The sequence below is a fragment of the Hemibagrus wyckioides genome, linkage group LG10 (assembly GCF_019097595.1).
Source record: "Hemibagrus wyckioides isolate EC202008001 linkage group LG10, SWU_Hwy_1.0, whole genome shotgun sequence".
In the NCBI taxonomy this organism is placed as follows: Eukaryota; Metazoa; Chordata; class Actinopteri; order Siluriformes; family Bagridae; genus Hemibagrus; species Hemibagrus wyckioides.
Genome location: NC_080719.1, coordinates 17,904,602 through 17,929,530, shown reverse-complemented (window position 1 = coordinate 17,929,530; position 24,929 = coordinate 17,904,602). Strand labels below are relative to the sequence as shown.

General features: G+C 39.9%; 2 protein-coding genes across 6 annotated transcripts in view; one reads left to right on the top strand and one right to left on the bottom strand.

Moving 5' to 3' along the window:
* elovl1b (ELOVL fatty acid elongase 1b) overlaps positions 1–6,683 on the top strand; it is a 15,063-nt gene extending 8,380 nt beyond the window's left edge. For all 3 annotated transcript variants that reach the window (XM_058401481.1, XM_058401483.1, XM_058401482.1), the window contains 7 exons: positions 953–1,052; positions 1,447–1,637; positions 3,275–3,355; positions 3,445–3,501; positions 3,587–3,692; positions 3,802–3,938; positions 5,777–6,683. In XM_058401481.1, the coding sequence (XP_058257464.1) occupies positions 992–1,052; positions 1,447–1,637; positions 3,275–3,355; positions 3,445–3,501; positions 3,587–3,692; positions 3,802–3,938; positions 5,777–6,142 (999 nt within the window). In that variant the 5' untranslated portion in view covers positions 953–991 and the 3' untranslated portion in view covers positions 6,143–6,683. The remainder of the gene's footprint in view (positions 1–952; positions 1,053–1,446; positions 1,638–3,274; positions 3,356–3,444; positions 3,502–3,586; positions 3,693–3,801; positions 3,939–5,776) is intronic.
* zfyve9b (zinc finger, FYVE domain containing 9b) lies at positions 6,321–24,925 on the bottom strand. Of its 3 annotated transcripts, none has more exons than XM_058401467.1 (16): positions 24,113–24,925; positions 22,609–23,294; positions 22,090–22,189; positions 21,819–21,970; positions 19,089–19,212; positions 18,008–18,130; positions 17,178–17,333; positions 16,846–17,070; positions 15,226–15,308; positions 15,030–15,134; positions 14,665–14,815; positions 13,073–13,153; positions 11,284–11,446; positions 11,007–11,112; positions 10,737–10,913; positions 6,321–8,817 (listed from the first exon to the last, which is right to left on the bottom strand). In XM_058401467.1, the coding sequence occupies exons 2-16, from the start codon at positions 23,113–23,115 to the stop codon at positions 8,656–8,658; spliced, it is 2,415 nt and encodes an 804-aa protein (XP_058257450.1). In that variant the 5' UTR covers positions 23,116–23,294; positions 24,113–24,925; the 3' UTR covers positions 6,321–8,655. The 3 variants fall into 3 exon arrangements, with proteins under 3 accessions (XP_058257450.1, XP_058257447.1, XP_058257449.1); XM_058401464.1 differs by having other exon boundaries at positions 16,846–17,073; positions 24,113–24,923; XM_058401466.1 differs by lacking the exon at positions 24,113–24,925 and adding an exon at positions 23,938–24,003 and having other exon boundaries at positions 16,846–17,073.
* Between the last annotated feature and the right edge of the window lie 4 nt (positions 24,926–24,929).

Genomic DNA, 24,929 nt, shown 5'->3' with positions numbered 1-24,929 from the left:
TCAAGGTCGTAAAATTAAGAACCATAAAAGTAAATGGAAATGGCATGAGTAGACCTTGACTTTGACCGTGACGGGATTAGGTAATGCTAACATACAAGATTTCGTAGAGAAGGTTAACGATCAGAAGAGGTTTTTGTGTAACATAAGTCTGTATATGTCTACATAAAACACTATGAATGAATAACCTCTGTCAATAATGGCTCCAAAGATTATCATTTAGATGCAGAGAAGCATAATGGTTGGCTATTCGAGAGCCAGTGCTAGTGTAGGAGGTTGTGGTATGTGGCTTTGCAAGGGTGGACTTTGAAGCACACATCTGCTGGCATCGGCTTTTTGTTGCACTACATATTTTGGGACATGCGTTTTATTTTCCACTCATCACTTCATGTTGGACTTTCCTTAAAGCCACACCTGCTTCCCTCCTCTGTTTACCTAAAACATAGCAGTGACTCAGCCGGTGTGATAAGAACAACCTTTCCTACAGCCCTGACGGCTTTGTGTTTTTCAGATATTAAAAAGTAGAGCGCGTTGCCTCCTGTAAGTTAATTCCTGACTATTTTTTTTGTGAGTGCGTGAAAGGCATGCCATATTTGTCCTCAGCACAAGCTGTGCACCTCCCTCCTTCTTCCCTATCTGAAGCTCCTCCCCGCCGTCATCAGACCATGTCTGCCGAGAGGAAGAAAGGAAGGGATGTTTACAGGGAGGAGGGATATGGGCGAGAACCGAATCACTAGTTAACCTCATGCACTTTTTTTTTTTTTTTTTCTTCCCCCCCAGTCAGTCATGTCACATGTCTGTAGCATGCCAGTCATTATGAGGATCATTTACTCTTCATTATTGGTTTTCCTATTAAACATATTCTTGGAATAAAAGTGTCATTATTGTAATGCAGTGAGAACAAACTTGCAGTGCGACTGTTTTTAACTGAACGTTTATGTTTTTATTTCCACAGATTCTCCGCGAACCCGAGGTACTACAGAAGTTGGGGAAAATGCTGGAGACAGTCAGAGACCGAGTGCTGGAAGTGTACGACAAACTCTTAGCGGGGAGAGGTGTGTGTGTGATTACAGATTTAACCCATTGAATATTAAATTCTACTATAATTCCAGTGGTGATTTCTGGTGAAAATAGTTTCCTGTTTCTGGAAAACATCATGATTAAGGCATAATTCTCGAACCTGACATATGCCACACTGCTCAGTTTCATTTCCTTTACATAAAATATAATCCACAGAGATATCTCCGCGTTGTTGGCACCTAACCCGTACCCAGGCTGATTCAAATACGCAAGCAAATCCGATTACAGGCCCGAACAAAGAAATCTGATTTTGTTGCTTGAATTTGCAGCATGGGCACTAGGGCTAAATTTAAGCGCCAAATCAGATTTGTTGTGTCATGTGAACAAAGTCTAAATGTCTTCTCTGGTTTGGTTGTGTTTCCCGTTCAGACCCACGGCTGAGGGGCTACCCGCTGATGGACAGTCCGGTCAACATGTCTGCAATTCTGCTCGGCTATCTCTTCTTCGTACTGTACGCAGGCCCTCGATTAATGGCCAACCGCAAACCCTTTGAGCTGAAAGGCCCCATGATTTTCTACAACTTTTGCTTGGTTTTTCTGTCTAGCTTCATTGTATTTGAGGTGAGACAACGTGCTTGACCACTGCATCCACAAACCGATGCTCTTTTAATCCGACTGCAATCAACATCGCTGAATAGGTGGCTGAATATTTTGATGCAAATTCAGAGATCGAACTAGTCATATTTTAGTCATAAGGTTACTATTAGTTTTATTTAATACAGACTGAAAGATTTCCGCTCGTGTTGCGTAACCCAGCGTGTTGTGTTTGCATCATCAATATGCAAATGCGAGACTACATTTTATTTTTTCTTTTTAAATCAAACTTTACCTTTGCACATTGCCGTTATAGGCTTGCTAAAGATTTTCACATTTTCCTTTGTTGTGCAATAGATATAGCTCTGAGCTGAATAGCTCTGGAGTAACGAGCATCTCGTACATACAGCGAGACATGGGTTTAAGAAAGCAGACTGTAATTCACATTTACATTTAATTACTCTCACTTATTTTCAGTAACCACTTTATCCTGGTCCGCATCACAGTGGATCGAGACGGGAATACAGACAGTCCAGATGGGACACCATGTGTGTGTGTATACTTATACAAATCTAGGGGCGTTTTTTCTTAACTATAAGGCACCTGTGCCATGTTTTTGGGAGGAAACTGGCGGAAATCCAGAGAAAAAAATAAGCCGAGCTCGAACTGGAGACTCTGGAGCTGTGATGCTGCCCATTGCTCCATCGTGTTAATCTTTATACAATTGAAACTCCATTTTTGTGACTCTCAGATTTGCTAGCGTGTCATATTCAGGACAGATATGACAACAAGCTATTTTTTTCTATGGTTGTGAAACATTTCATCACAAAAATGGCAACCTTTATTTGTCAAATATACAGCACTCACATATTCTCACCTGTTAGGAAGGTGGGGCCAGAGCTCAGGTCAGTCATGATGCAGTGCCCCAGAGCAGAGAGGGTTAAGGGTCTTGCTCAAGCTTGGTGGTGATGGGATTTTACAGTTCAGGTTTTGGGTTACTGATCAGAAATAACACTTCAGCAAGACTCTTATATTGTCTCAGAGGGCATTCCTTCTCACAGTCACCTTTGGTTTCATTAAAATTTATCCTTTGCTAAATTTGATGTGTTTCTGTGAAGCAACTTTGTGACAAAATCCATTCTTTAAATCGTAATACAAACCGAATTGATTTGCAATGTATATGTGACAAAGGTTGCTTCTTCTTCCTCTTTTTCTTCCTCTTCTCCTCTTCCTCAACTACACTGGCACTATTTTGGTTGTTAACTTTACTAAACATCAGATCAGAGAAGACGGCCGACATCCTGGTGGTTTTTTTTTTTTTGTTTTTTTTTTGTTTTGTTTTTTTGGTCAAATTTTCTGAGTAGGATGAATTATTTTTTAGATTTGTTGTTAATTTTTTTTTTTTGTAATCTTTGTTTTTCATAAGCACTGATCATTACAGCTAGATGCATCTGGAACCACAAACCTGGTCAGAAAGCTCACATTACACAATGCAAAAAACATGTTTGTGATTTTGATAAAATGCTCATTTGCATTTTGCAGGCCACTGAGATAAAGCCTGCAGCCCTGATACAGCCTGTTTTGAAACACAAGGGTCATAAAAAATGATTTTTCCGTGTGTGTGAGTGTGTTTCAGTTAATTCCTTTGTATTTTCTACTTCCAGTTCTTGATGTCAGGATGGGCCACAGGATACACGTGGAGATGTGACCCGTGTGATTACTCCGACAGTCCTCAAGGACTTAGGGTAAGATTTGGTGTCTGTAATGAAATTTCCCCAGAAAATCAAGATCCGTTTATATAATGCAGTGTATTAAAGTATATTTTTATCCATAGATGGTCAGAGTGGCCTGGCTGTTCCTCTTCTCAAAGTTCATTGAACTCTTAGATACGGTAGGCTCTCTGTTCTCCACTTACACATACAGTATTTCAATTTGTCATTCGGATTTGGTTGTAATCTACGCCGTTATTTGTCTAGGTGTTTTTTGTGCTACGTAAAAAACACAGTCAGATCACATTCCTGCACATCTTCCACCATTCATTCATGCCCTGGACCTGGTGGTGGGGCGTCAGCTACGCTCCTGGTGAGTCCATCAGCACTGAACACTAAGCTATTTATTGTGATGTTTAAACTTTTTTCTTTAATGTTAAACTCAATAGCAGGTAACAGACCTTCTGAATATATCCGTGCAGGTGGAATGGGCTCATTTCATGCCATGGTCAACTCTGTGGTCCATGTGATCATGTACTTCTACTACGGTCTCTCTGCTGCAGGACCTCGCTTCCAGAAGTACCTCTGGTGGAAGAAATATATGACCGCTATCCAGCTGGTAATTTGAGTCTGACTAATTCTTTACTTGGGGACATTCCGACGCTGCTACTGGTTGCCATAGTAATAACGTTTCTCAGTGGGTGGGGCAACTAGCAATCTAAATCAGGAGAGAGATTTGGCGTTTGAATATAACATTCAGCAGTGTTTATATGAACCCTATAATACGAGATGAAGGAGAAGCAGTGTGTAAACACTACGCTCCCATTGTTCGCTCCATATTTGCATAAAATTCGACGCCAGAAGCTCTCGTTGAAAATGTATGATCTCTGCTTGCTTTGTCGCTGGTGTGTGTGTGTGTGTGTGTGTGTGTGTGTGTACACAAGGGATTTTTGTGTTTAAAAAGACAGATGACTTGGTGCTCATATACAAACTGTGTCTCTCACAATGTGCGAACGCCGAATAAACCGAACACTGCTAGCTAGCTTAATGTACCAAAATGACAGGAGCCACATTAGATAATAATAAAGGTCACAGTGTGTCCAGCAATCGTCCAGTTTAGTTGCTTTCTGTTGTATAAAATATCAGATCCAACGTCTTATAAAGCCGCACACATTGAGGTCAGTTTTCCATCTTTTCACTTACCTCCTGAGCAGCTTCCCGATTAACAAGAGAAAGACAACATTTTCTGAAAGTTTTGACTCCTGTGCTGAGAAAATAGTGTTAATATCATCACTAGGATGTTTCCCTCCATTTCCCTTCATCTTACACACACACACACATACAACACAATACATATTTCACACAATCTGCTTATGGCTTAGACCGAGTTTGTTTCACGTGTGATTTTTCCACTGTATGATTTATAATGTCCAGTGTTCTGTTGCCAGCATGCTGACGGCACTCACCACTTCCTGTCCACCCTTCAGTTGAATTCAAATTGAATAAACCTCTGGATTTTGCTGCAGTATTGGGAGTATCTCGTTCCTGTTTAAATTAAATCTAGTGCAGTTTAGTTTTTAATGGGAGAGGTAGGACATCTGTTTTACAGCTTATCTACCAATAAAACTCATCTGGAGGACAAAAATTACAACTTGGAGGACACCAACTAGGTCAGAGGCCATTATAAGGGCACTTGTTACAGTTTTTTGTTTTTACTTAATTCCGAATAATTAAGAAGCATCTCCTCGATGTAACAAACTAGATGTGTTTGTCACAAAAGTTCGCAAAAGTTTGTATTTAATTGTATGTAAACCATACTCTTACGTCTTGACTCAAAGAACATGGACTGCGTCTCAGTCAGCCCCCTAGTTCACTACTCGGGTCACTGATCAGGAAGTCGGACATCTGTTCTGTTTCTCTCTCGATCTCAAAATGCTTTCAGTGCACCAGAAGTTTCTCTTCCTAAATAATCCTCCCCTGCACCACAAAAACCATCCGTGTTCACTTACAGGAAATGATGTCGTATTTACTGACGCCTTGTAGATCAGAAAAAATGGTGAACACTAACTTTGTTTACTGTTGTTATTGTTGTGGTTCTCAAATGATTTGTAATGCTTAACTTTATTTAATGGTCTGTATATGGTTAGTTTGAGTCTAATGACTTTCAAATGATCGATGGTTTAAAAAACAAAGCTAGCCAGCCTATGATCCTGCTTCAAGTACCGTGATGAAAATGTGTGTGATGAAGCTTTAAATGATTATAAAATTAAAATATTTGATAAGTTTGGGTTTTTAGATTGGTGACTGATGAGTGAAAATTGTCATCAGTGTCCCTGTGTGTAGTGAAGCAGAACTAGGGAGCTAGTGTGCAGATCTCCTCACTCTCCGTTCGTCACTGTATTTTTTTTTTTTTTTGGTCACTTTTAAATTTCTTGACCACGTTCTGTCTTTTTCCAGGTGCAGTTTGTGCTGGTGTCCCTTCATGCTACACAGTATTACTTCATGTCCAGCTGTGATTACCAAGTGCCTGTGATCCTCCACCTCATTTGGGTGTACGGCACCTTCTTCTTCATCCTCTTCTCCAACTTCTGGTACCAGGCCTACGTCAAGGGCAAGAGGCTGCCCAAGAGCACTGAACAGCCCACTCAGAAAGGCAAGGCCGGCACTTCTTCAGCAGCTCTGTGCAACGGAGCCACGACCGTCGCCAACGGAGCCTCTCTCATGGCTAACGGCAGCAGCGTACATCACAAGAACGGCCTGACCAACGGGAAGAAGCACTACGAGAACGGAAGCTCTCACAACGGGAAGATGAAGAAAGCCTAAAGGCTGAGAGAAAAACGTCCAAAACGTATGACCACGAGTGCCTGCATACAACGCCATGGATTCCAAAGAGTGTTTTGGGACCGTTTTTCCCTCTGCCTGGTTTTGTTTATTCTTCCCTTTATTTTGTAGTTTTAAGATGCACAAATACATGGGGAGATGAATGAGTCTGGGATCCCTGTTTGTATTTTTTTTTTTTGTTATTAATTTTAATTGTTAATCTATAGAAAATAAATAATGAGCACAATATATGAAGAGAAGAGATAATTTAATGACTGGCTGTGTTCTTCACTGATGGTGCTCACCTTGTCATGAGTGAATGCACTCTTCCCTTCCTCCCTTCCCTTCCATTCCCTTCCTCCCTTCTTTACTCAGACTCCCCAGTGACCAACAGCACTGTACATTTCTCTTAAGACAACTTGAGCTCCAGCTGTAAATACTTTAGGTTTACTGTCAGAACTAATGGGATTGATAGGGCTCTAAATTTTTGTTACTGAAGTATAATGACTTGAAAATATCAAAATAAATTCCATTTTAAATTGGCGTTTCATGATTCTTTTCTTTTTTATTATTATTATTATTATTATTTTCTGCTATTTGCATAACATCTTACAAGACTTTCTTTACATGTCCTCAAACATTATGTACATAATTTCACAATTCATTGGACACGATGTTGAAGGTTATCGTTAGTTGCACTTGTTCAGAGCAGACCGAGCTGGTATGGTTTATGGCTGGTGCTTTCATATTAGTTGGTTGAGCAACATCTCATTGTTTCAGTGTGTCTCCACTGCATGCTTTCAGATGCTTCAGTAATCTCAGTTATGCTAAACATGTAGGGTTGACAACAAGATCTCCATTCTCTTCTCTCGTGCTGAAAAGGAGCAGTGGAGATTTGAATGCGCAGCTGAAAGTTCAGTGTGTGTGTAAGAGAGAGAGTGTGTATCAGTGTGTAGACTGTAGTGAGAGTGTAATGATGTATATGTGTGTGTTTAGAGTGTATGAGACAGTGTAGTGTGAGAGAGAGAGAGAGAGAGTGTGACTGTGTGTGTGTGTATGAGAGAGAGAGAGAGAGAGAGGGCGTCTGAGCAAGAGAGATGGAAAGAGAGAGTGTATTTGTGTGAGAGGCAGACAAAGTGAGTGTGTAGATTTTGTATATGTGTTTGAGTGTGTATGAGTGTAGTGAGAGAGATAGAGAGTGTGTCTGAGCAAGAGAGATGGAAAGAGAGAGTGTATTTGTGTATTTGAGAGTGTATTCTGTTGAGGCAGACAGAGTGAGAAAGAGGGAAAGTGAGTGTGTGTATACTGTTGTGAGTGTATGAGTGTGTATGAGTGATTAGACTGTAGTGAGAGTGTAGTTTTGTATGAGAGTGTGTATGAAACAGAGTGTAGTGAGAGAGATAGAGTGTGTAAGTAACACAGAGAGAGAAAGCGTGTCTTTGGGAGAGAGATGGAAAGAGAGAGTGACTGTGTGTGTGTGTGTGTGAGAGAGAGTGTATTTGTGAGGGAGGCAGACAGAGTGAGGGAGAGAGTGAGGGAGTCTGTAGACTGTAGTGAAAGTGTTGTGCATGAGTGAGTGTGTGTGAGAGAGTGTAGTAAGAGATTGTGAGTGTGTATGAGAGAGATGGCGAGAGAGAGACAGAGTGTGTGTGTATGAGAGAGATAGAGAGTGTAAGAGGAAGAGAGTGACAGAGAGAGAGCAAAAGAATGAAATGTAGGTTGATTGCATATTCAGTGGAAGAGGAAAGTCTATAGAATGGTTGTAAAAGAGTTCCTCCATGGTTCTTTATAAGTTCAGTGTTTTACTTTCTCTGTTTCAGTGCAGGATTATGTAGGCCAGAGGTCAGGCCACCCCCACCTGCCTTGTTTCATGTAAAACAGAGGAAGTTAAACCTGTTGTTTGTATAGCTGGTGGAGATAATGGTATTTGTACAGTGACGCAGTGAAGGAAGGAAACTGTATATCTGCAAACCAGCATCTGGATCACCAGCAGAGATTCATTGTAAAATCCCCCTACTGTACTTTTATCTAAGGAAGACTGAAAGCAAAAGTCATGCGAATTAATTCTGTCCATTCAGCGAATGGTTTACTGTTTCCTCTGGCCATGGTGTTTGTTGAGCATGCGATTCAGCCTACGCCAAACCCATCCTACAGTCCACTAGTCAAAAACTGTAGATATATATATATATATATATAGATTTATATTTATATGGCACTTGAAACATGAAATGCTGCCTACTTTTCTACAAAGCAGCTGCACAGCGACCAGCGGAAATTTTCATCATGGCTCAGTCGGGACCAAATCTAATGGCTGGAGTCTATGGAACCGTCACAAAGAGCTGAATCAGGATAGATCTGTGAGAAATCTGGGTTATTATCTATAAACACAGGTCTGATACGCACTGCCATTTATTCTTTCCAGTCTTCGAAAATGTATGTGAGCGGCGGGTTAAACTGGGTCTGTGGCACCCAGCAGCAGCACGGTGCTTTATGATGTAGGTTTCAGAAGGTGACCTCTACGCTATGTCCTCCAGGATGTAAAAAATGAGCTCGAGCTGAAGAGCTGTGTGTCCATGACGCTGGCACACACTCTGTACTACTGCACTTAGGGACTGGTTCAGAGTGTCCTGGTAGTGCAGTGGCAGCGGCTGACCGTTACTGCCCGCCAGGAACTCCATCTGAAACGAACAGAACAAACAGACTTCAACTAAACAGATGAGACAAATACAGCTCTCTTTATGAGTTGACTTTAAATTGTTTGAGAGAGATGAAGTGAACAGAGTGGATATGAAATGGATGTATGGAAATAAATAATTCTCTTTTTTCTCCATGTTATGATAGATAGTTAATCTTTTTATTATTATTATTATTATTATTATTATTATTATTATTATTAATATTTTGGTTTTAGTAAAAATATATATCTTTTTTATGTTTATTGTACTGCATTTCTTTTATAAATGTATACATTCTTTAACTAATTTTTATTTATTAATTAACAATCTAATAGAAGTAGTCTTTTTTGAATTTCTGAGAACAGAAATTTATTATTATTATTATTATTTTTTATTTCTAGTTGTTTTTTTATTCTTGTTTTCAGATTAATCATTGTATTGGTCATTCTGTAAAGTTCTTAAAAAAAAAAAAATTCTTTCCTAAAATATATTCTATTAAATAATTCTATTAAACAAACAAATACATAAACAGTCCTGATTGGTCAGACGGGGTGGATGAATTTTCTATAAATAATAATAAATAAATAAATAATAAATAATTCACTTGTTCTAATATGTTGGGCCACATTTATTAAACTGGATACAAACAGATTAATTTGTAAATTGTTTGTATGAGTATTTCCAAAAAAAAAAAAAATAAATAAATAAATAAATAAATAAAACATTCACAGAAATACTGTAAATTAAAAAAATAAATAAATAAAAATTCATATCCTACTTCTGCTCCTGAGTACACTTACGCATAAGAAGACTAATTAATTATGTATCTTACAGTTCACAGTGTTACTGAATTTTTATACACACTTTATCTGTTCCAATACATTACTTTTGCTTACTGGAAAAATGTGCGGTCTTATGCCACAAGGTGCCATGTTTTCATTTTTTTTTTAACACATCTAGATGTAAATATCAGGAAATGAAAGCTGAGATTCTGATCTGTCCATCTCATTCATCTGTTAATGCAGTGAAAAAAGCAGAACTGATATTTCTGGAAGAATTAGCACGTGATCCCCTCAGCAGCTAGCGATATTTAGAAACTGGCATGATTTATTTATTTATTTATTTATTGTCTTTTTCAGAGGATGAAAGTGGGCTTATAAGTTGGTTCTGTTTGCTGTGGCATCTGTTCAAGTTTACAAAGCTTTGTCATAGTTTAGCCTTCTCCGGTAGCAGAGCACGTGTCAAAACATTTTCTTTTATAATGACTTTTATTGCACTGGATGAATAATACAGATTCGTCTCTGTATTTTGGACTTTCTTGTGCTGTGCCTCAGCTGAACAAAAGTTTTTTTTTATTCTCCAAAACATGAGTTTGCCTTTTTTTGTCCATTTAGTAACCATTTTCCTCTTTCAGCTATCTGCCTTTTTATGGAGTTTTGTAGGTGCAAGCAAAAAATCAGCTGTGTTGTACATGCTTCCTGTAATTTACAGGTCACTGCCAGATATAAACATGAGACACGGGAATATATTAAAACATCTCAGCGTTTATAAACCTTTTGTAAATCTTTGTCATGTATAACTGTTGATATGGTTAAGATTTCAGTGAGATGTTTATGTAACATGTGAAAGGAGTCTCCAGAGGCAGTGATTTGGATGCAGAGGTAAGCCTTTAAAAAGTTTTCTTGTGGCCTGCGTAACATGACAAACTCAGTGTTTTATCTTATTAACCTTAATAAAGTGAATAAAATAGAGGCTTTACTTTAATATTGCTGTGGTATAAGAGGAATAAAACACTTTGGAATGTGTGTCCTGTTCACTGACTAGGCTGCTATAACCCAGGCATCATGTTTTATTATATACATCAAATATAGTATGAATATCGCACATCCCAGGACGGTCATTTATTTCGGCATTTATCTCACCTTCTGTCCATCCAGGGTGACCCGCAGTGCTAATTTGGTCATACCGTCCTCTTTCAGCAGGCTCAGAGAATTGCACAGTGCCAGGCAGAACGCTCGCGCCAGACGCTCCGTCAGACGGTTATGATGGGCATAACTGTTCGGGCCATTATACGGCTCCTCCCTCTGAAGAAAGAACACCTGTGGAGTCGAATAATGGTCAATCCACCACACTGTAAAGCCAGTGACTCATAAGAAGCGTATCTGAATAGTAACAATAGTGTTTGTGTGTACCTCTGTCCAGCGTATCACCTTCCCATTAGCTCGATACTCTAATCTCTGGTGAGCTTTTATACAGGTGATGGATTCCATAGATTTTCCATCAATAGGACTGATTATGCTGTGAGTCAGAAGAGAGTGGAATCAGGCGGGTGAAGAGAGGAGTAATAAACCCACTGGTGTAATACAATAAATGTTTATAGCTCAGCTCTGGTCATTTGGTTGTTTATCAGTTGAAATCTTCACCGTGGTAAAGATCCACCTAACAACGCAAACACATCCTGAGTCTCACCCTTTATTGAAACGTGGCTCTTCATCCTGCCACCGAATGTGCACATATTCCTGTCGGTCCGATTGGTGGAGTTTTCCACAGGTCAAGGTGAAGTCTCTCATGTCTCGAAGAGCTCGCCGAAGCTCCAGCATGGTTTCCATAGTCACTTGCACTAGCAATCCATCTGAAAGGAAGAGAGTCACTTATTAAATGTCAGTATGAACTCATCCTCTTCACTCTGACTGCTGTAAATATTTGTACAGTGAAGCTGCAGCTTGACTAAATTTGAATTAAAGCAATTGCTAAATATTAGACAGGAATTGGAGCCATGAGCACAATACACACCCACACAGTGAGTAGGTAAAGAAAGGAAAAAGAGCCCAAACATCACACTGTAGAATTTTTTTTTTACTGCATTCTAGTGTTTTAAAGTGAACTGTCACTTAAACAACAAGCAAAAATAAAGCCCATCCTGAAAGCATCTCCTCTGATGAATTTCATCAGAACTACACTAGAACTACATCTGGCATTACATACTGTGATGAGATCACATCACGCCTTTCAGAATGGTGACAGGAAACAAGAAAAAGCTTGTGAAAGCAACAGTGCACAAGTGAAAAACAACAGTAAACATGGCTCATTTATTAATGATAAAGTCCCAGGAGATATCAGACCTGCTTCCTTGTTCCAGGAGCTTCAGACCTGGCTTTTGATAGAGCTTTCAATAAAATGATCACATAATGGTTGATAAACACAGATATGGGTCTAAAGGTCCCAGTGTCCAGATGGAAACCTGTCTGAAAACCTGGGAACTGAAGTGAAGAAGGAAGTTCACGTAATTCTGAATATAAAGGAGGTTCAAATGTTCTGCATGGAAGAGTGGACCTCTCTCTAAAAGTGTCTCCACCCATGTTAGCATTACAGGAAGAGCATGACAAGTAGAGACTTCAGGGTAGGTGTCACAAAATATTAAATGCAAGATCATTGTGACTAAAGCAAATGTTTTGTTGGGGGGGGTGTCTCTTTTTTTTGTTTTTAAAAACAACATTTGAATAAAATGGTACATTATTTCTTATGATTTACTGTACATCTTTTATGTTTAGTACTACTTTTAAGTGTAGTATTAATCTTTCAAGCACATTTATTCCCTGAAGGCCTGGTCGACCTGTACCGGTGCAGTTTTCAGCTCAAATTGTTTCATGGACTTTCTGCCTTCTGATTTGCCCTCTGTAAGTGAAGGTCATGCTTGATATGATTTATTTTCTATTCATCTGCCAAGAACATTTAGGAACATATTTGACCAGTGAATTGAAAGCCCACAAAAGGCCATTTTGATTCACAGATAAGTAAAGAAGTATAAGGGATCATTAACTTTTCCAAGCTTTCTTCATACTTTCCTCTTTCCATCACTAAGTTAATCTTCATCTCATCTGTCTGGCAGACTTTGTACCAAAACTTTGTTTTTGTATTGAGGTCTTTTCAGAAATGGGAGCTTAGAAGGGTTTATATTTCTGGCTGTGTATGATGTATCCATGGCAGCTATGATTATGATGAGTTCTTCACTCAATTATATCGCTTCAAATAGAAACCATGGCACAAAAAGTGTTCCAGAGTTTCATTAAATGAACCACAGTCTGTTCGCTGTTATTGACTGTCCTGTACCTTGATATCCATACAGCAAAGAGACACATGAATCATAGCTTTATGCTTTCAATAACAGCAATAACAAAAACTTAACAAACAAGACACATTTGTGATCTACTGCAACAAGACAGCACTTCAATAAAATAGAAATTTATAAACCGCAAACCTTCAACGATGCTGGATTTGGCCAGATATCCTGATGAAGCCTTCAGTGCACCGCTGAACACAAAAAAGCAGGAGCCTGTAACTGAGAGACAAAAACCATTTCATTTTAACACTGGTCTGATTTATAAAGCAGATGGAGATGACCTTAAAATAATGTAGGACTCTTTAGACTGTGTTGTTTGACGCCCCCTGGTGGTCATTACTGCTGTTTGATGATAGAAGTTGAGAGAGCTGTTTAAAGCTAAGTTCACAAACACACAGTGATATAATTGCTGCAAGTTCTCTGTGTTCTGAATAATGGTTGCAATAGTAATTACATTTATTAGTGGGTTATGCAGCTAGCATTCAAGATCACCTTTATTGGCGCTAATATGAAACATTCAAGAAGTCTGTATACAAAATCCACCAGTGTTTATCTTCATCATATAATACGGGATGAAGGAGAAGCAGTGTGTGCTCTTTACCAGGGATCCCTGTCTTCACTCCCATTAGTTGCTGAACCAACTGTTCTCAACTTTGTTGTGTCTCTGGACACGCCCACATCTAGTCGCTAACGGTCGCTGTTACTTATTTCACGTAAAGTTGCCAGCTCTGACTGAAAATGAAAGATCTCTGGTTGCTCTGTCACTGCGAGCTGCTGGAATGTGAATGTAGAATAAGACAAGTTGGTCCAAATCAGATCAAAAACATTGCTGTTCAACTAGGTTGAGACTGAACACTACTGAAAACATTAACATCCCTAATTAGCAACCTCAACAGTAAAGTTTTTACTCTTATAATATAAGTAATTATGATATAAATCAAAAAGTCTTGTTGATTTTACACAAAAGACAATATCAGTAGAAATGCTAGATTGTTAAAGAACTACAATGAAACCTTTGGGCTCACTCTGAATAATTTTTAGACTGTATATTTGAGGAGGACCTTTTGCTGGCAAGGTTTGGGTCCACATGTCCTGAGATAGAAGAGTCACTAGAAATTAATACAAACTTATTCTGATTGTTCATCGCTATCCTAGGATGATACAATTCTATCGTCAAGGGATGCTCTTCCAGGGTAACATGCTGCCTTATACATGGGACATGAGGGCTCAGTGAGACGTAGGACAACAGGAAAATTCATTAAGCCAAACCTATGGGACTGACATGTTAGACATCATCAAAACATTCATTTAGGGAATATACAGTTGCTGTCATAAGTCTTGCATAATCTACAAATGTTAATAATAATAATAAAATAGAAAGATCATAAAAATTGCATTTTGATTTATTTTGTATGCACTGCCCTGAATAAACATAACAGGGGGAGGGGGGTGTAACGTTTTGAACAGGATAAATTCTTACTAGTTTGTCTTAATGGGACACATGTAGCTTTTGAAGGGTATCGAATCTTTTAACAAAATGATAAGAATTTCCATTGATATTCCTGCTGTTTTAAAATATAGCTGAATTTTATTGGTAAACTAAACTAATTTTACCTGGTCACTTTCAAGTGGGCGGAGCCTAATTCATTACTTCATGTAAACACCAGTATGAATTTATCTCTGAGTGTTCATATGGTCGTGCGTGTGTGTGTGTGTGTGTGTTTGCTCACTTCTGCGAGGCTGGCTATGGATGCTGATTGCCTGAGTCTGGTACTGTCCATCCGCAGTCTGCACACAGATGAGGTGGGAGTCGGCTCGCTCGTTAAAGCAAGCGCCCATCGCCAGCAGTTTCTCGTTCGACTTACTCAGCACCTTCAGCAGCTGAGCAAGCAACGGGAGAAGAGACATAACCTGATTTAACAGCATGCCATCACAGCTGCAAACACTATCTCAGTATGGAATCTTCTGGGATTTTACATTACGCTTAAGTCTCATCATTACATCAGACAGAGACATCTAATTATCTCAATACCAAAAGATCAGCATTGGAGAATTTGTTTAATGTTTCTTGTGACACTTTCGTGGCCTGTGTTACCTCAGCGTGACGGCTTTTAGGGATCGTGATGCATGTGCTCCGTGCCTCCAAATCGACCATGAGCCCTGTCACTACCGGCAATGTGTACCGGTAAAAACGGAAGTCCTGTAAATTACATCAGGGGAGATGTTAAATCTAATAAAACAAGCATTAAAACACAGCGGTAAGACAAGATATAATGATGATGGTGTCTCACCACAAGGAGCCTCATAATGCTGTTGTTGATCTGACCAAACAGTGGCTCTCTGAATCGTACACTGAACAGAGGACAGGGATAGACTGCAGGACAGACAAAACATTAACAATCAACAACACAAAAGCCAGTGTGTGTAATGAGTAGACTGAATCACGTAGAGTGAGCACGATCAATTCAAATAGTATTAGCATGCAGAGGTTACTAGTTAGCGCTGATTGTACTACTGTATAACTACAATATTATATTTAGGTAGAAGGGCGCAGTGGTAACTTGTCTGTTGCAAATGACCAGTGTTGTGAGTTTGATTATCATCTGAGGAGATGAGCCAGTGTTTGATTTTATTCGTGGGGTTGAATAAAAAAACATGCAAATCATGTTGGATGTATGCAAACTACTTGTGTAAATGTTACTTGATCCAATCAGGTTGAACTGATGTACGCGTTTGAATGAGAATTTTTTTTAGTGTAGTTCGTTTCCAGCTCCAGTTGGATTCTTCTTCATAAAGATTCTGGACATTCGAAGAGATGATGTCAACCCCATGTGGACTTTGAGCACAACAACCTCCTATTTGATACACAAAACATTCTACATATGCTATATCTCCATCATTCAGCATCTGAAGGCTTCGGCATGGTGGAGGTGGTGTCGAATCTATAATGAATGATGTTGAGCTAATTTATGAGCTCAGGAGCTCCTGGTTATACAACTCTAATTGGACTGTACATGACTGTAGAAAGGACATTATTCATAATCAGACTCTCCAGTGTTTATAATAATGTATAATCACACTCTCCAGTGTTTATAACAATTTATAATCACACTCTCCGGTGTTTATGATAATTTATAATCAAACTTTCCGGTGTTTATAATAATTTATCATCACACTCTCCGATGTTTATAATAATTTATAATCAAACTCTCCGATGTTTATGGTAATTCACACTCTCTGTGTCACCCAAATGAGGATGGGTTCCCTTTTAAGGCTGGTTCCCCTCAAGGTTTCTTGCTTTTACCATCTAAGGGAGTTTTTCCTTACCATAGTCGCCCTAGGCTTGCTCATTAGAGATTAGGTATTAATACAAATAATTTTAAATATAAGTCTAATGTTAATCTTGAACTTTTTGTCTAATATTAATCTTGATCTTTTCTACTATATATCCTAAGTACTGTAAAGCTGCTCTGTAACAATGTCCATTGTTAAAAGCACTATACAAATAAAAGTGAACTGAACTGAATGGAATTCAATGAAAATTTTTCTTCCACTTTGCAAATTTTTCAATTCCCGCCTTGCTGGCTAACCCTTATCACATCACAGCTACCAGTGAGGGTGCAGAAGAGCACATGCTTCCTCCAATAACGTTGAAGCCAACCTCTGCATCTTTCCAAACTGCTGCTTCACATGGCAGTTGAACACATTCACAGAAAAACATGCTCTCTTCTGCATACATGAGTTCACAGTCCATTGGCCAATTCTGAGCTACTAAGAAAGCGAATTTTGCTCTCTAGCTATGCAGATCTGTGTCTTCTTTAGGATTCAGACTCATGATCTCCCAATGATAATGAGAACATGTTCTTCAGTTTTTAAACATAAGTCAATACAGCCAATGCTAAAGTTCTTACATCTATACTCAGCTCCCAAACGTAGCATAAGGCGCAGGGGGAACGCCCTGGCCCAGGGACTCTCAGCCCGAAGAATGAGCAGGCCGAACAGGAAGGGCTGGGGGGGCAGCGGCAGACCGTCCAGAGACTGTAATGTTGGACGCACGTAGAGAAATCCAGCGTGCTCCTCACTGTCTAGAAAGCCTCGTGCAGCCAGAGAATGACTCAGGTGATTCAAGAGCTTTCCTGCTGAAAATTTGAACCAGAGAATTGAGAATATGTGTGTAGATCTGAACACTGATTTTAGTAAACAAGACTTTAGTAACAAAAAGCTTAAGTTTTAAATTCTTCACCTGTTTGGGCATCCCAGTAGATTTGAATAAAGTGATTGAAGATGTCTGTGGGGAATCGCTTCTCTTCTGGTAAACACTGTAAAAGCACCACCACCTCTGGCTGACCAACTGCATGCATACCTTTAGATGTCACACACCAGCACCTCCGGTTTACATCTGCACAATACACACACACACACACTTCTTACTATTCTTGTGAGGACCTTTAAATGACAAAAAAAAAACCTTTTTTTTCTAGTGGAGAGCTGCCAAATGTCCCCACAGAGTCAAAGTCATAAGATATTCCTATCCATGCCCCCAGCTACGTGCACACACCACACGCACACACACTACGTGCACACACCACACACACGCACACACACACACACTCTCTCTCTTTATATATATATATATATTCTACAAATAGCAAAATAAGAGGAGTCCATTAGAACTAACACAGGATATCACTGCAGTCCTCATAATTACACAAAAGTGTCTTAGCAAGTAAAAATATTTTCCATGTAATCATATTTATCTATTACATCTATTCTAAAACTACAACAAAACATTTGAGATTATTCAACGCATTTCTAAACAATTTGTACTAATTTCAAGCTTGAATAGTTTTGTACTGTTGACAGACACGTTTGATCATTTAATATATAGAAAGAGGCAAAATTATTTGTGAGTAGAATAAAAAATGTTTTTAATGACTTGAAATAGGTTTAATAGTCTCATAACAGGAACTACTAGATTGTCTTGATAATTTCTCTCTAGATTGTCTTGATAAGATTCACTTGCTATAATGCCATTCTGTTACAGTGCAGGTCATGGAGCCAGTGGAGACTTACAGCTGACGATCTTCACCATGGCCAGGAGGTTGGCGTTGAGGACGAATACCAGAGGCTCGGTTTGACCTTGCTCTAGCTCCTCTAGCAATGAAGTCTCTGTTCGCTTTTCCTCCACTGTGTAATCTGCAAAACATGTTTACTTGATGCCAAAGTCTTTTACTGACAGAGTAATTACACAGAATTCAGACTGAGAACACTGAGGATCTGTAAGTGTTAAATATCTGTTTGAATTCTATTCAAGAGAAATCTGCATAGACTGATGGTTTTTAATAATTCTTAATATACAGTAAATAAAAGGTATGTGGACTCCTGACCATCACACACACACACACACACACACACACACGCATTTATTCCTCAAACTGTTGCCAAAATTTGGAAGCACACAACTGTATAGAATATCTTTGTATGCTGTAACTTTACAATTTCTCTTAACAGGAACTATGAGGCTCAAACCTGTTCCATCATGACGAAGCCCTGTGCACAAAGTGAGCTGTGTTACGCTTGATGATGGCAAAAATAAAACTCGAGTGTCCTGCACAGAACCCTACTGAACACCTTTGGGATGGACTGAACCCCAGACCTCTTCACTCTTACAACATCTCACTAATGCTTTTGTAGCTGAATGAACACAAATCCACAGCCACACTCCAACATCTAGTGGAAATCCTTCTCAAAAGAGTTTATTATAACAGCGAAGAGGAGACTAAATCTAGAATATCATGCTCAACAAGCAACTCTGTGTGTGATGGTCAGGAGTCCACAAACTTTGACCATATAGTGGGGTTTTTTTTGTAATCTAATAGCTGTGGCTTCTCTTGCTTTCCATTTAAAGCGTTTCCACTGCCTTTTTAAGGAAATGAGACATAAAAAATTTGATTTTTTTTGGAAAGACTTTTTAATTATATTTCCTGCTTATTATTCTAACAAAAAGCAACAAAACATAAGGAGCCATGAGGATAATGAACACTAAACATATTCAAAAAAATCCATCTAACTTTAGCTGCAGTGTCTAACACCTAAGTATTCCTGTTCTGTTCAAATAAATATTAAGGTATATGCTATTTGTGGACATTCATACCTCCTTTAACACCCGTAGAGGTGAGGATAGGGGGAAGCCCTTTATGTGGTAAGGGTTTAGCTGAGCTCCCTTTAGGACTGTTAACCACTTCCTGATGCTCCAAACAAGGAGAGCTTGGCATGTCCTAGAGATCAGGAAAGATAGAAGCGTACATGTTAGACAAGCAGCATTACTATGATGGATTCGGGCTACAGTTTCAACAAAACTTAGACTTCATTTTAAAACTAGAATAAATTTTTACCACAGAGTACAAAGTTTTAGAAATTATTTTAGAATCATACTATCCAGTGCCACCCAGATGAGGATGGGTTCTTATTTCAGTCTGGATCTCTCTCAAAATTGTCTTAGCGAGTTTTTCCTCACTACCGTCACCCCCAGCTTGCTCATTAGAAATAATTCAACTTCAAACTATTAAAATCGCTATACGCATAAAATGAAAGTGAATGAAACTGAACATTATTCACGTTAGCTTTTACAACTCAATATTTCATAGTAATTGTTCATTACCAGCCTTTGCAAATTTCAGGTTTTGAATTTAGTTTTTTCCCGTATTACCCTCCTCTTAGACTTTAGGGTAAAAACCAGAGATCTGAGAGAAAATGCACGTGTACATGGGGACAAAAAGCTGTGAAATAATATCTTCTGCACCACCGTGATGCCCACAGCTTCCAAAGTACAGACTATTCACTGGCCCAATCTCCCAAAGTCATATGCACAACTATACTTGATATTGAGGGCTATACAGAACAAGATCTAACACAAATACACCGCGTAGTGTACACACCGGGTAGACCAGAGCCTTTTGCATGGTGGTGGTGGAGGTCATTCCTATAAAACTCTTCCTATAACTGGTGGACTGCCAGTTTACCCTAGATTTTGGGACCAAGATGTTTGTAGCTATTGCTGGACATTACGGCTGGCCGCATGACGCCAGTGACAAAGGGTTAAAGTAGATACAACAAGAGCAACACTTCCAAAGTTAACTTTTACAGTGCAGGTCATTGCTGGGCTAGAGTTAAAGTAGGATGTGCACCAAGATATTGTTATCCTTCAACAGCATGACACTACTACAAAGGCATTTTGCTCTTGCTCTGTTTGCTCTTTTAATCCAGTTTCTGGGCTCTTTTAGTGAAACTACTGTACAATATGTGCTGTGCAGCACTATAAAAAAAATCATGGAGATTATAACGGAATATTATACGGAATATTATTAAGGAATATTATGTTTAGATGGAGCCAATTACTGTTTATCGCAGTTACATAAGAGATCAGCTTGGATTTTTTCTAGTATACAGACAAGACATGACTGCAGCCACTACAGCAGCAGAAGATCTGTTTTGTTTTTTCATTCATTTTTGATAATCACTGGTCAGAACTCACTAATAAACATCCCTGCACTAAACTGTGATCGCTGACTCCACTACCTTGTTTCAAAAGACTCTTTAAATCAGTATTCGTTAATGTGACATTTGCTGGCAGCAGTGAGATATCCCGTTAAAGAAAAAGGAGGATTTCCTAATCCAGAGGACGAACAGTTTCTGCTGCAATAAAACAGAAGAAGCAAAAGTAAAAGAACCAAAGAAAGTCTCTGAGACAGACAGAGCTATAGAACAGGAGATATTATTCTCAGAAATCAGCATCAGACTGGATCGTTTCCCCATGGGCAAGACTAATCCTTTCAGCACAGAAAAGGAAGGAGGGGCTAAGGAAGCTGGTGATAACTGGTGATAATGCAAGAGGGCCTCATTGGAGTCACCGAGCTGCAGACAACCAGCATAACAGGAGAAGACAGTCCCCAGTTGGAAATTCAGGAAGTGAGTGCTTTTGTGCCAGAATGAGGGAAAAATTAACAACACTGTGAGTGCATATTTTAATAAGTCACCCAAATGAATGCCCTGAAAAATTCCCAACCCAGCAAATCCTATCCAAAGTAGTAATAAGAGAAGTGAAGATACCAAATATCAGGAAGGAGAGCAGGATATCGAGAAGAACCTGCTGCAGTTCACATGCACATGACAGGTATTACAGGAAAAATCCCTCTCTCCTTACAGGAAGGGGCAGGTGCTAGAGGCATACACTTCCATGGATAGGAAAAGACTTTAGTGAAGTACTGCTTGAAAATCTTAATATCTTCCCCACGATTTAGCCCCAATTTAGCTATGAAAGAGGACTGCAATCCCAAGGGATTAGAAGAATTCTTGTAATCCTTGTAAGGAAGGTTGTGGGCTAAAGAGAGACCAAAAAAAGTGATCTTAAAAGTTGGATTCTTAGAGTATCTGCCTCCAGAGATATAAATGTAGGTGTGAGAGAATGAGCCAGAGAAGGAAGACCGAGCAGCCATGTTAGTCATGCAGTACCGGCAATGTCCACATGTGGGTGACACCAAGATCCACAGTAGCTGAAGCACTGCAGAGAAATCAGCCACTGTGAGAATGCTGGTGAGAGAGTACAGGGAAACTAGCAGCTATGAGTAAGCTGATGATCAGCCCTGCAGTAAAAACAATCAGCACCTTTCATAAAAGCCAAGGTGTACACTAAAGAACCTCAAGGTGTCTGGTCAGTGTAATGAGTCATAAACTAATTATGACTGATAGCTAAGAGGACTGCCTGTATTGCCAGTCCATTATAACCCTGTGATGCATATATATAGATATTTAATGCAATGAGCTAATTCTAGATCATTAAATGACGATTTGTTTACGATTTGATTGAATGCAAAAATGAGCTTACAGACAGATCTGCAGATACCACATGAGCTGCTGCAGGTGCATGTGTCTGCATTGAATCCCTGTGGGTCGGAGTAGTGTTGGCACTAGATGTCTCGTTTTTGGATAAAACGCTGTCAGCAAACCATACTTTCTTTTGTTCCTTGCGAAGGGTCTCTGTAAGGCAGAGACAGCCAGGGATACACAAAAAGGCTGTAGTTAGATAATATGGATGCATAAATAACTGGTTAACAAATGGTACAGGTAAATAAAGGCAGTGCTATTTAAATACTCACTGTTAATGAGAGTAGCGTGACAGGTGACACAAACCCGACCCTCTTTTCCACCCAGGTGAGTCAATCTGAATCTCAAGTCACAGCAGACCACACAGAACACCTGCAGATAAAAAACAGATATACAAATACACTTTAACAGATACTGCTGTACATTATGCAACCCAGTTCAGCCCTTCAATCTCCAAACGACATCTATAAGCCATACTATATTACAAGAAAGCTTAGTTTTGTAGCCTTTTAGAGTACAGACTGTCTTGGACACCTGACAAAAATATCCGCTAAAACTGCCAAAATTATGAATCTGCATTTTTTTTTTCATCTGAACAGTCTGTTAGGGTTTAAGGTTGTTAATTTCAGTACTGCAGTGATGATGTCTCTCACCTCACAATTTTTCTAAGCACCGAGACTGGTAAAATAAACACGGCCTATATTCATTCATCTGATCTGATGCTAAATATAAGTCTAGTCACACTACTGTACATGAGGTTAGGGTTTTATGAGAGCATTGTAGTCCATTACCTTCCCGCAGGCTCTGCAGTGGTGCCTCCTCTTTGTAAAGGAGAATCTGGAGCCACATTTCATACACACAGGTGCCTGAGAATCTGGGACCCACTGAGGGGCTGTAGAGCCTAGAGAACTGCAACGCTGCACAAGTAGGGCACCGAGAGAACCCCTTCTCACGGTGGTGGATCCATTCTCTGGAGAGGTTATGTTCACACTGCCTCTACGACCTGAATTCAATTCGGATCTGAGAGCCGACGACAACGTGTTTTCCTCCAGATTTTCGGGTGCAGCTCCGTCACCTTGGGCCAGTGCCGGAGGCGTGGATGGTGAGGATCCCACCACTGCCTCCTGTTCATCCTGCTCACCATCTGCCAGCTCCTTCTCTTCCACAACAGAGTCCTCTTTAAGCCCAGGCATCAGGCAGCTGTCCTCCAGCAGCGCCTCCCTGGAGTCGTTTAGAGTGGTGTAACCCAAGCGCCTCTCGCCCCACACAGAGAGTGTGGCGCTCACAGCTTGCCTCATTCTCTCAACAGAGTTCAGCGAGGTTTGAGAAGCCGCACAGCATTGCTTTAGGGCTGCGTTACGTCACACTGATCTTTGCGTTCAGCTCCAAATCAGCCATGATCTGAGGACGCTTTCTACGAGTGACTCAGACGCAGCTTCTTCTGAGCCTGATGGATGTCTCATTGCTGCATTCCCTCCTGTGCAAAAACACTTTAGCAGTTATGCACAATGAAAAACAGATTGCTCATCAGCGCCACTATACAACAATTCATGCAAAAAAAAAAAAAAAAAACGGTGTTAGGAAACAGTCTGCTCAATCTGGCAACCCTAATCCAGTTACGCTTTTCTGCCATGCGGCCCAGAATGTGCTGAGCTAAGCTCTGATTGCTTTATTGGCACATGAACAACGCAATATAATGTGATGTGCGAGCTGTTGGGTGTTTAAATAGCGTGAAAACAATTCGGGTTTTTTTTTTGATGCACAATCCTCTGCACCGATTAACCAAGCGCCATAGTGTCCACTCTGGAGAAATGAAAGGCGTGTATGAGATGGGGGGGAAAAGCCGGTAACCCCTTATATATATATGTATTATATGTCCTTCATGTCCCCAGCTCATGATTACCGGTCATGTCGTCACTTAATACCACTAAAACATCCGCACAGCATCTGCTCTATAACACAAGTCCAACACGTATCTCGCCATTTGTTCCTCTCCTCGTATGCGTTACTACTGTGAAGCTAAAATCGGTTCTCACCGGTTAGTGCTGTCCTTAAACACCGTGTTCCTAAGCGCACAGAAATATTACCACATATAACACACTCCAACACACACACATCACCTTACTGTCAGTGACTGCGGCAATGCGACAGTCGCATGTCCTGTACCACTGAAGCGCGCGCGCCAGTAACGCGTCCGTTTTAATTACCGTTCACAACGCTGACCTTGTTTCTTTTTCTCCCCCTTCCTCTATTCTTACGACCAGTGATCTCTCCGAGATAACACTCAGCACTGACCTGGATCAATGTTAACCATCCGAGCAAGCATCAGAAACGAGGTCCATGGCACAGCTGATTTCAGGGATGTGTCTCCGTGTGTAAATCGCTGTGCAGTAAATCTCCGACCACAGCGCTCCCAGTCTGCTGCAAGGCTAGCCTCTGATTATACCACCGTCCTCAAGGCAGCGACTCTCTTTATGACATCGATTTTCCTGACTGTCTGGACAGTGCAAACTTGGAAAGAATTTCCGTATGGTTCACCCTCTTGAAGACTATAACCAGATGAAATATATGGTCAAAAGTGTGTGGACACTGAATCATCTATCCTGCTGAAGGTCCCATTTCTGATGCACTTATAACCTTACAAAAAGGCTTTCCACTAGATTTTGGAGCGTGGCTTTGTGTTTATTCAGCATTAGTGAGATCACTGTTGGTACTCAGGTTGTCAAGAGTGAGGGAGTCATGTACAGGACACTCAAGTTCTTTCACTCCAACCCTGACATGTCTTCACTGAGCTTGCTTTGTGCACAGGGGCATTGTCATACTGGAACAGGTTTGGTCCAGTGAAGTGAAATTATGTGCTTCCATTTTGCAGAATACACACATATGGTTGTGATGGTCAGATGTCTACTAACATGTGGACCTATAGTGTGTGTTATCAAATACCTACAAGCCTGAATATAATTTTATAACCAGTTTATGTCTTGACATACAGCTCTCTTTTAAAAAAAGAAAACTTTTAATAATTCTGACAAAAATTCTACACTCCATATCGAATTTGCATGACAGCACAGCAGGTGTTCTGTAGGTTCCTTTGGTGTCCATGTGGGTTCTC

Coding starts and splice junctions, on each gene's coding strand:
- zfyve9b (XM_058401464.1), bottom strand. CDS start 23,115: ATGAGGCAAGCTGTGAGCGCCACACTCTCTGTGTGGGGCGAGAGGCGC. Junction 11,447..13,072: donor CAAATCCAGCATCGTTGAAG/GTTTGCGGTTTA, acceptor TCTTCCTTTCAG/ATGGATTGCTAGTGCAAGTG. Junction 11,113..11,283: donor GAGCCACGTTTCAATAAAGG/GTGAGACTCAGG, acceptor TCTGACTCACAG/CATAATCAGTCCTATTGATG.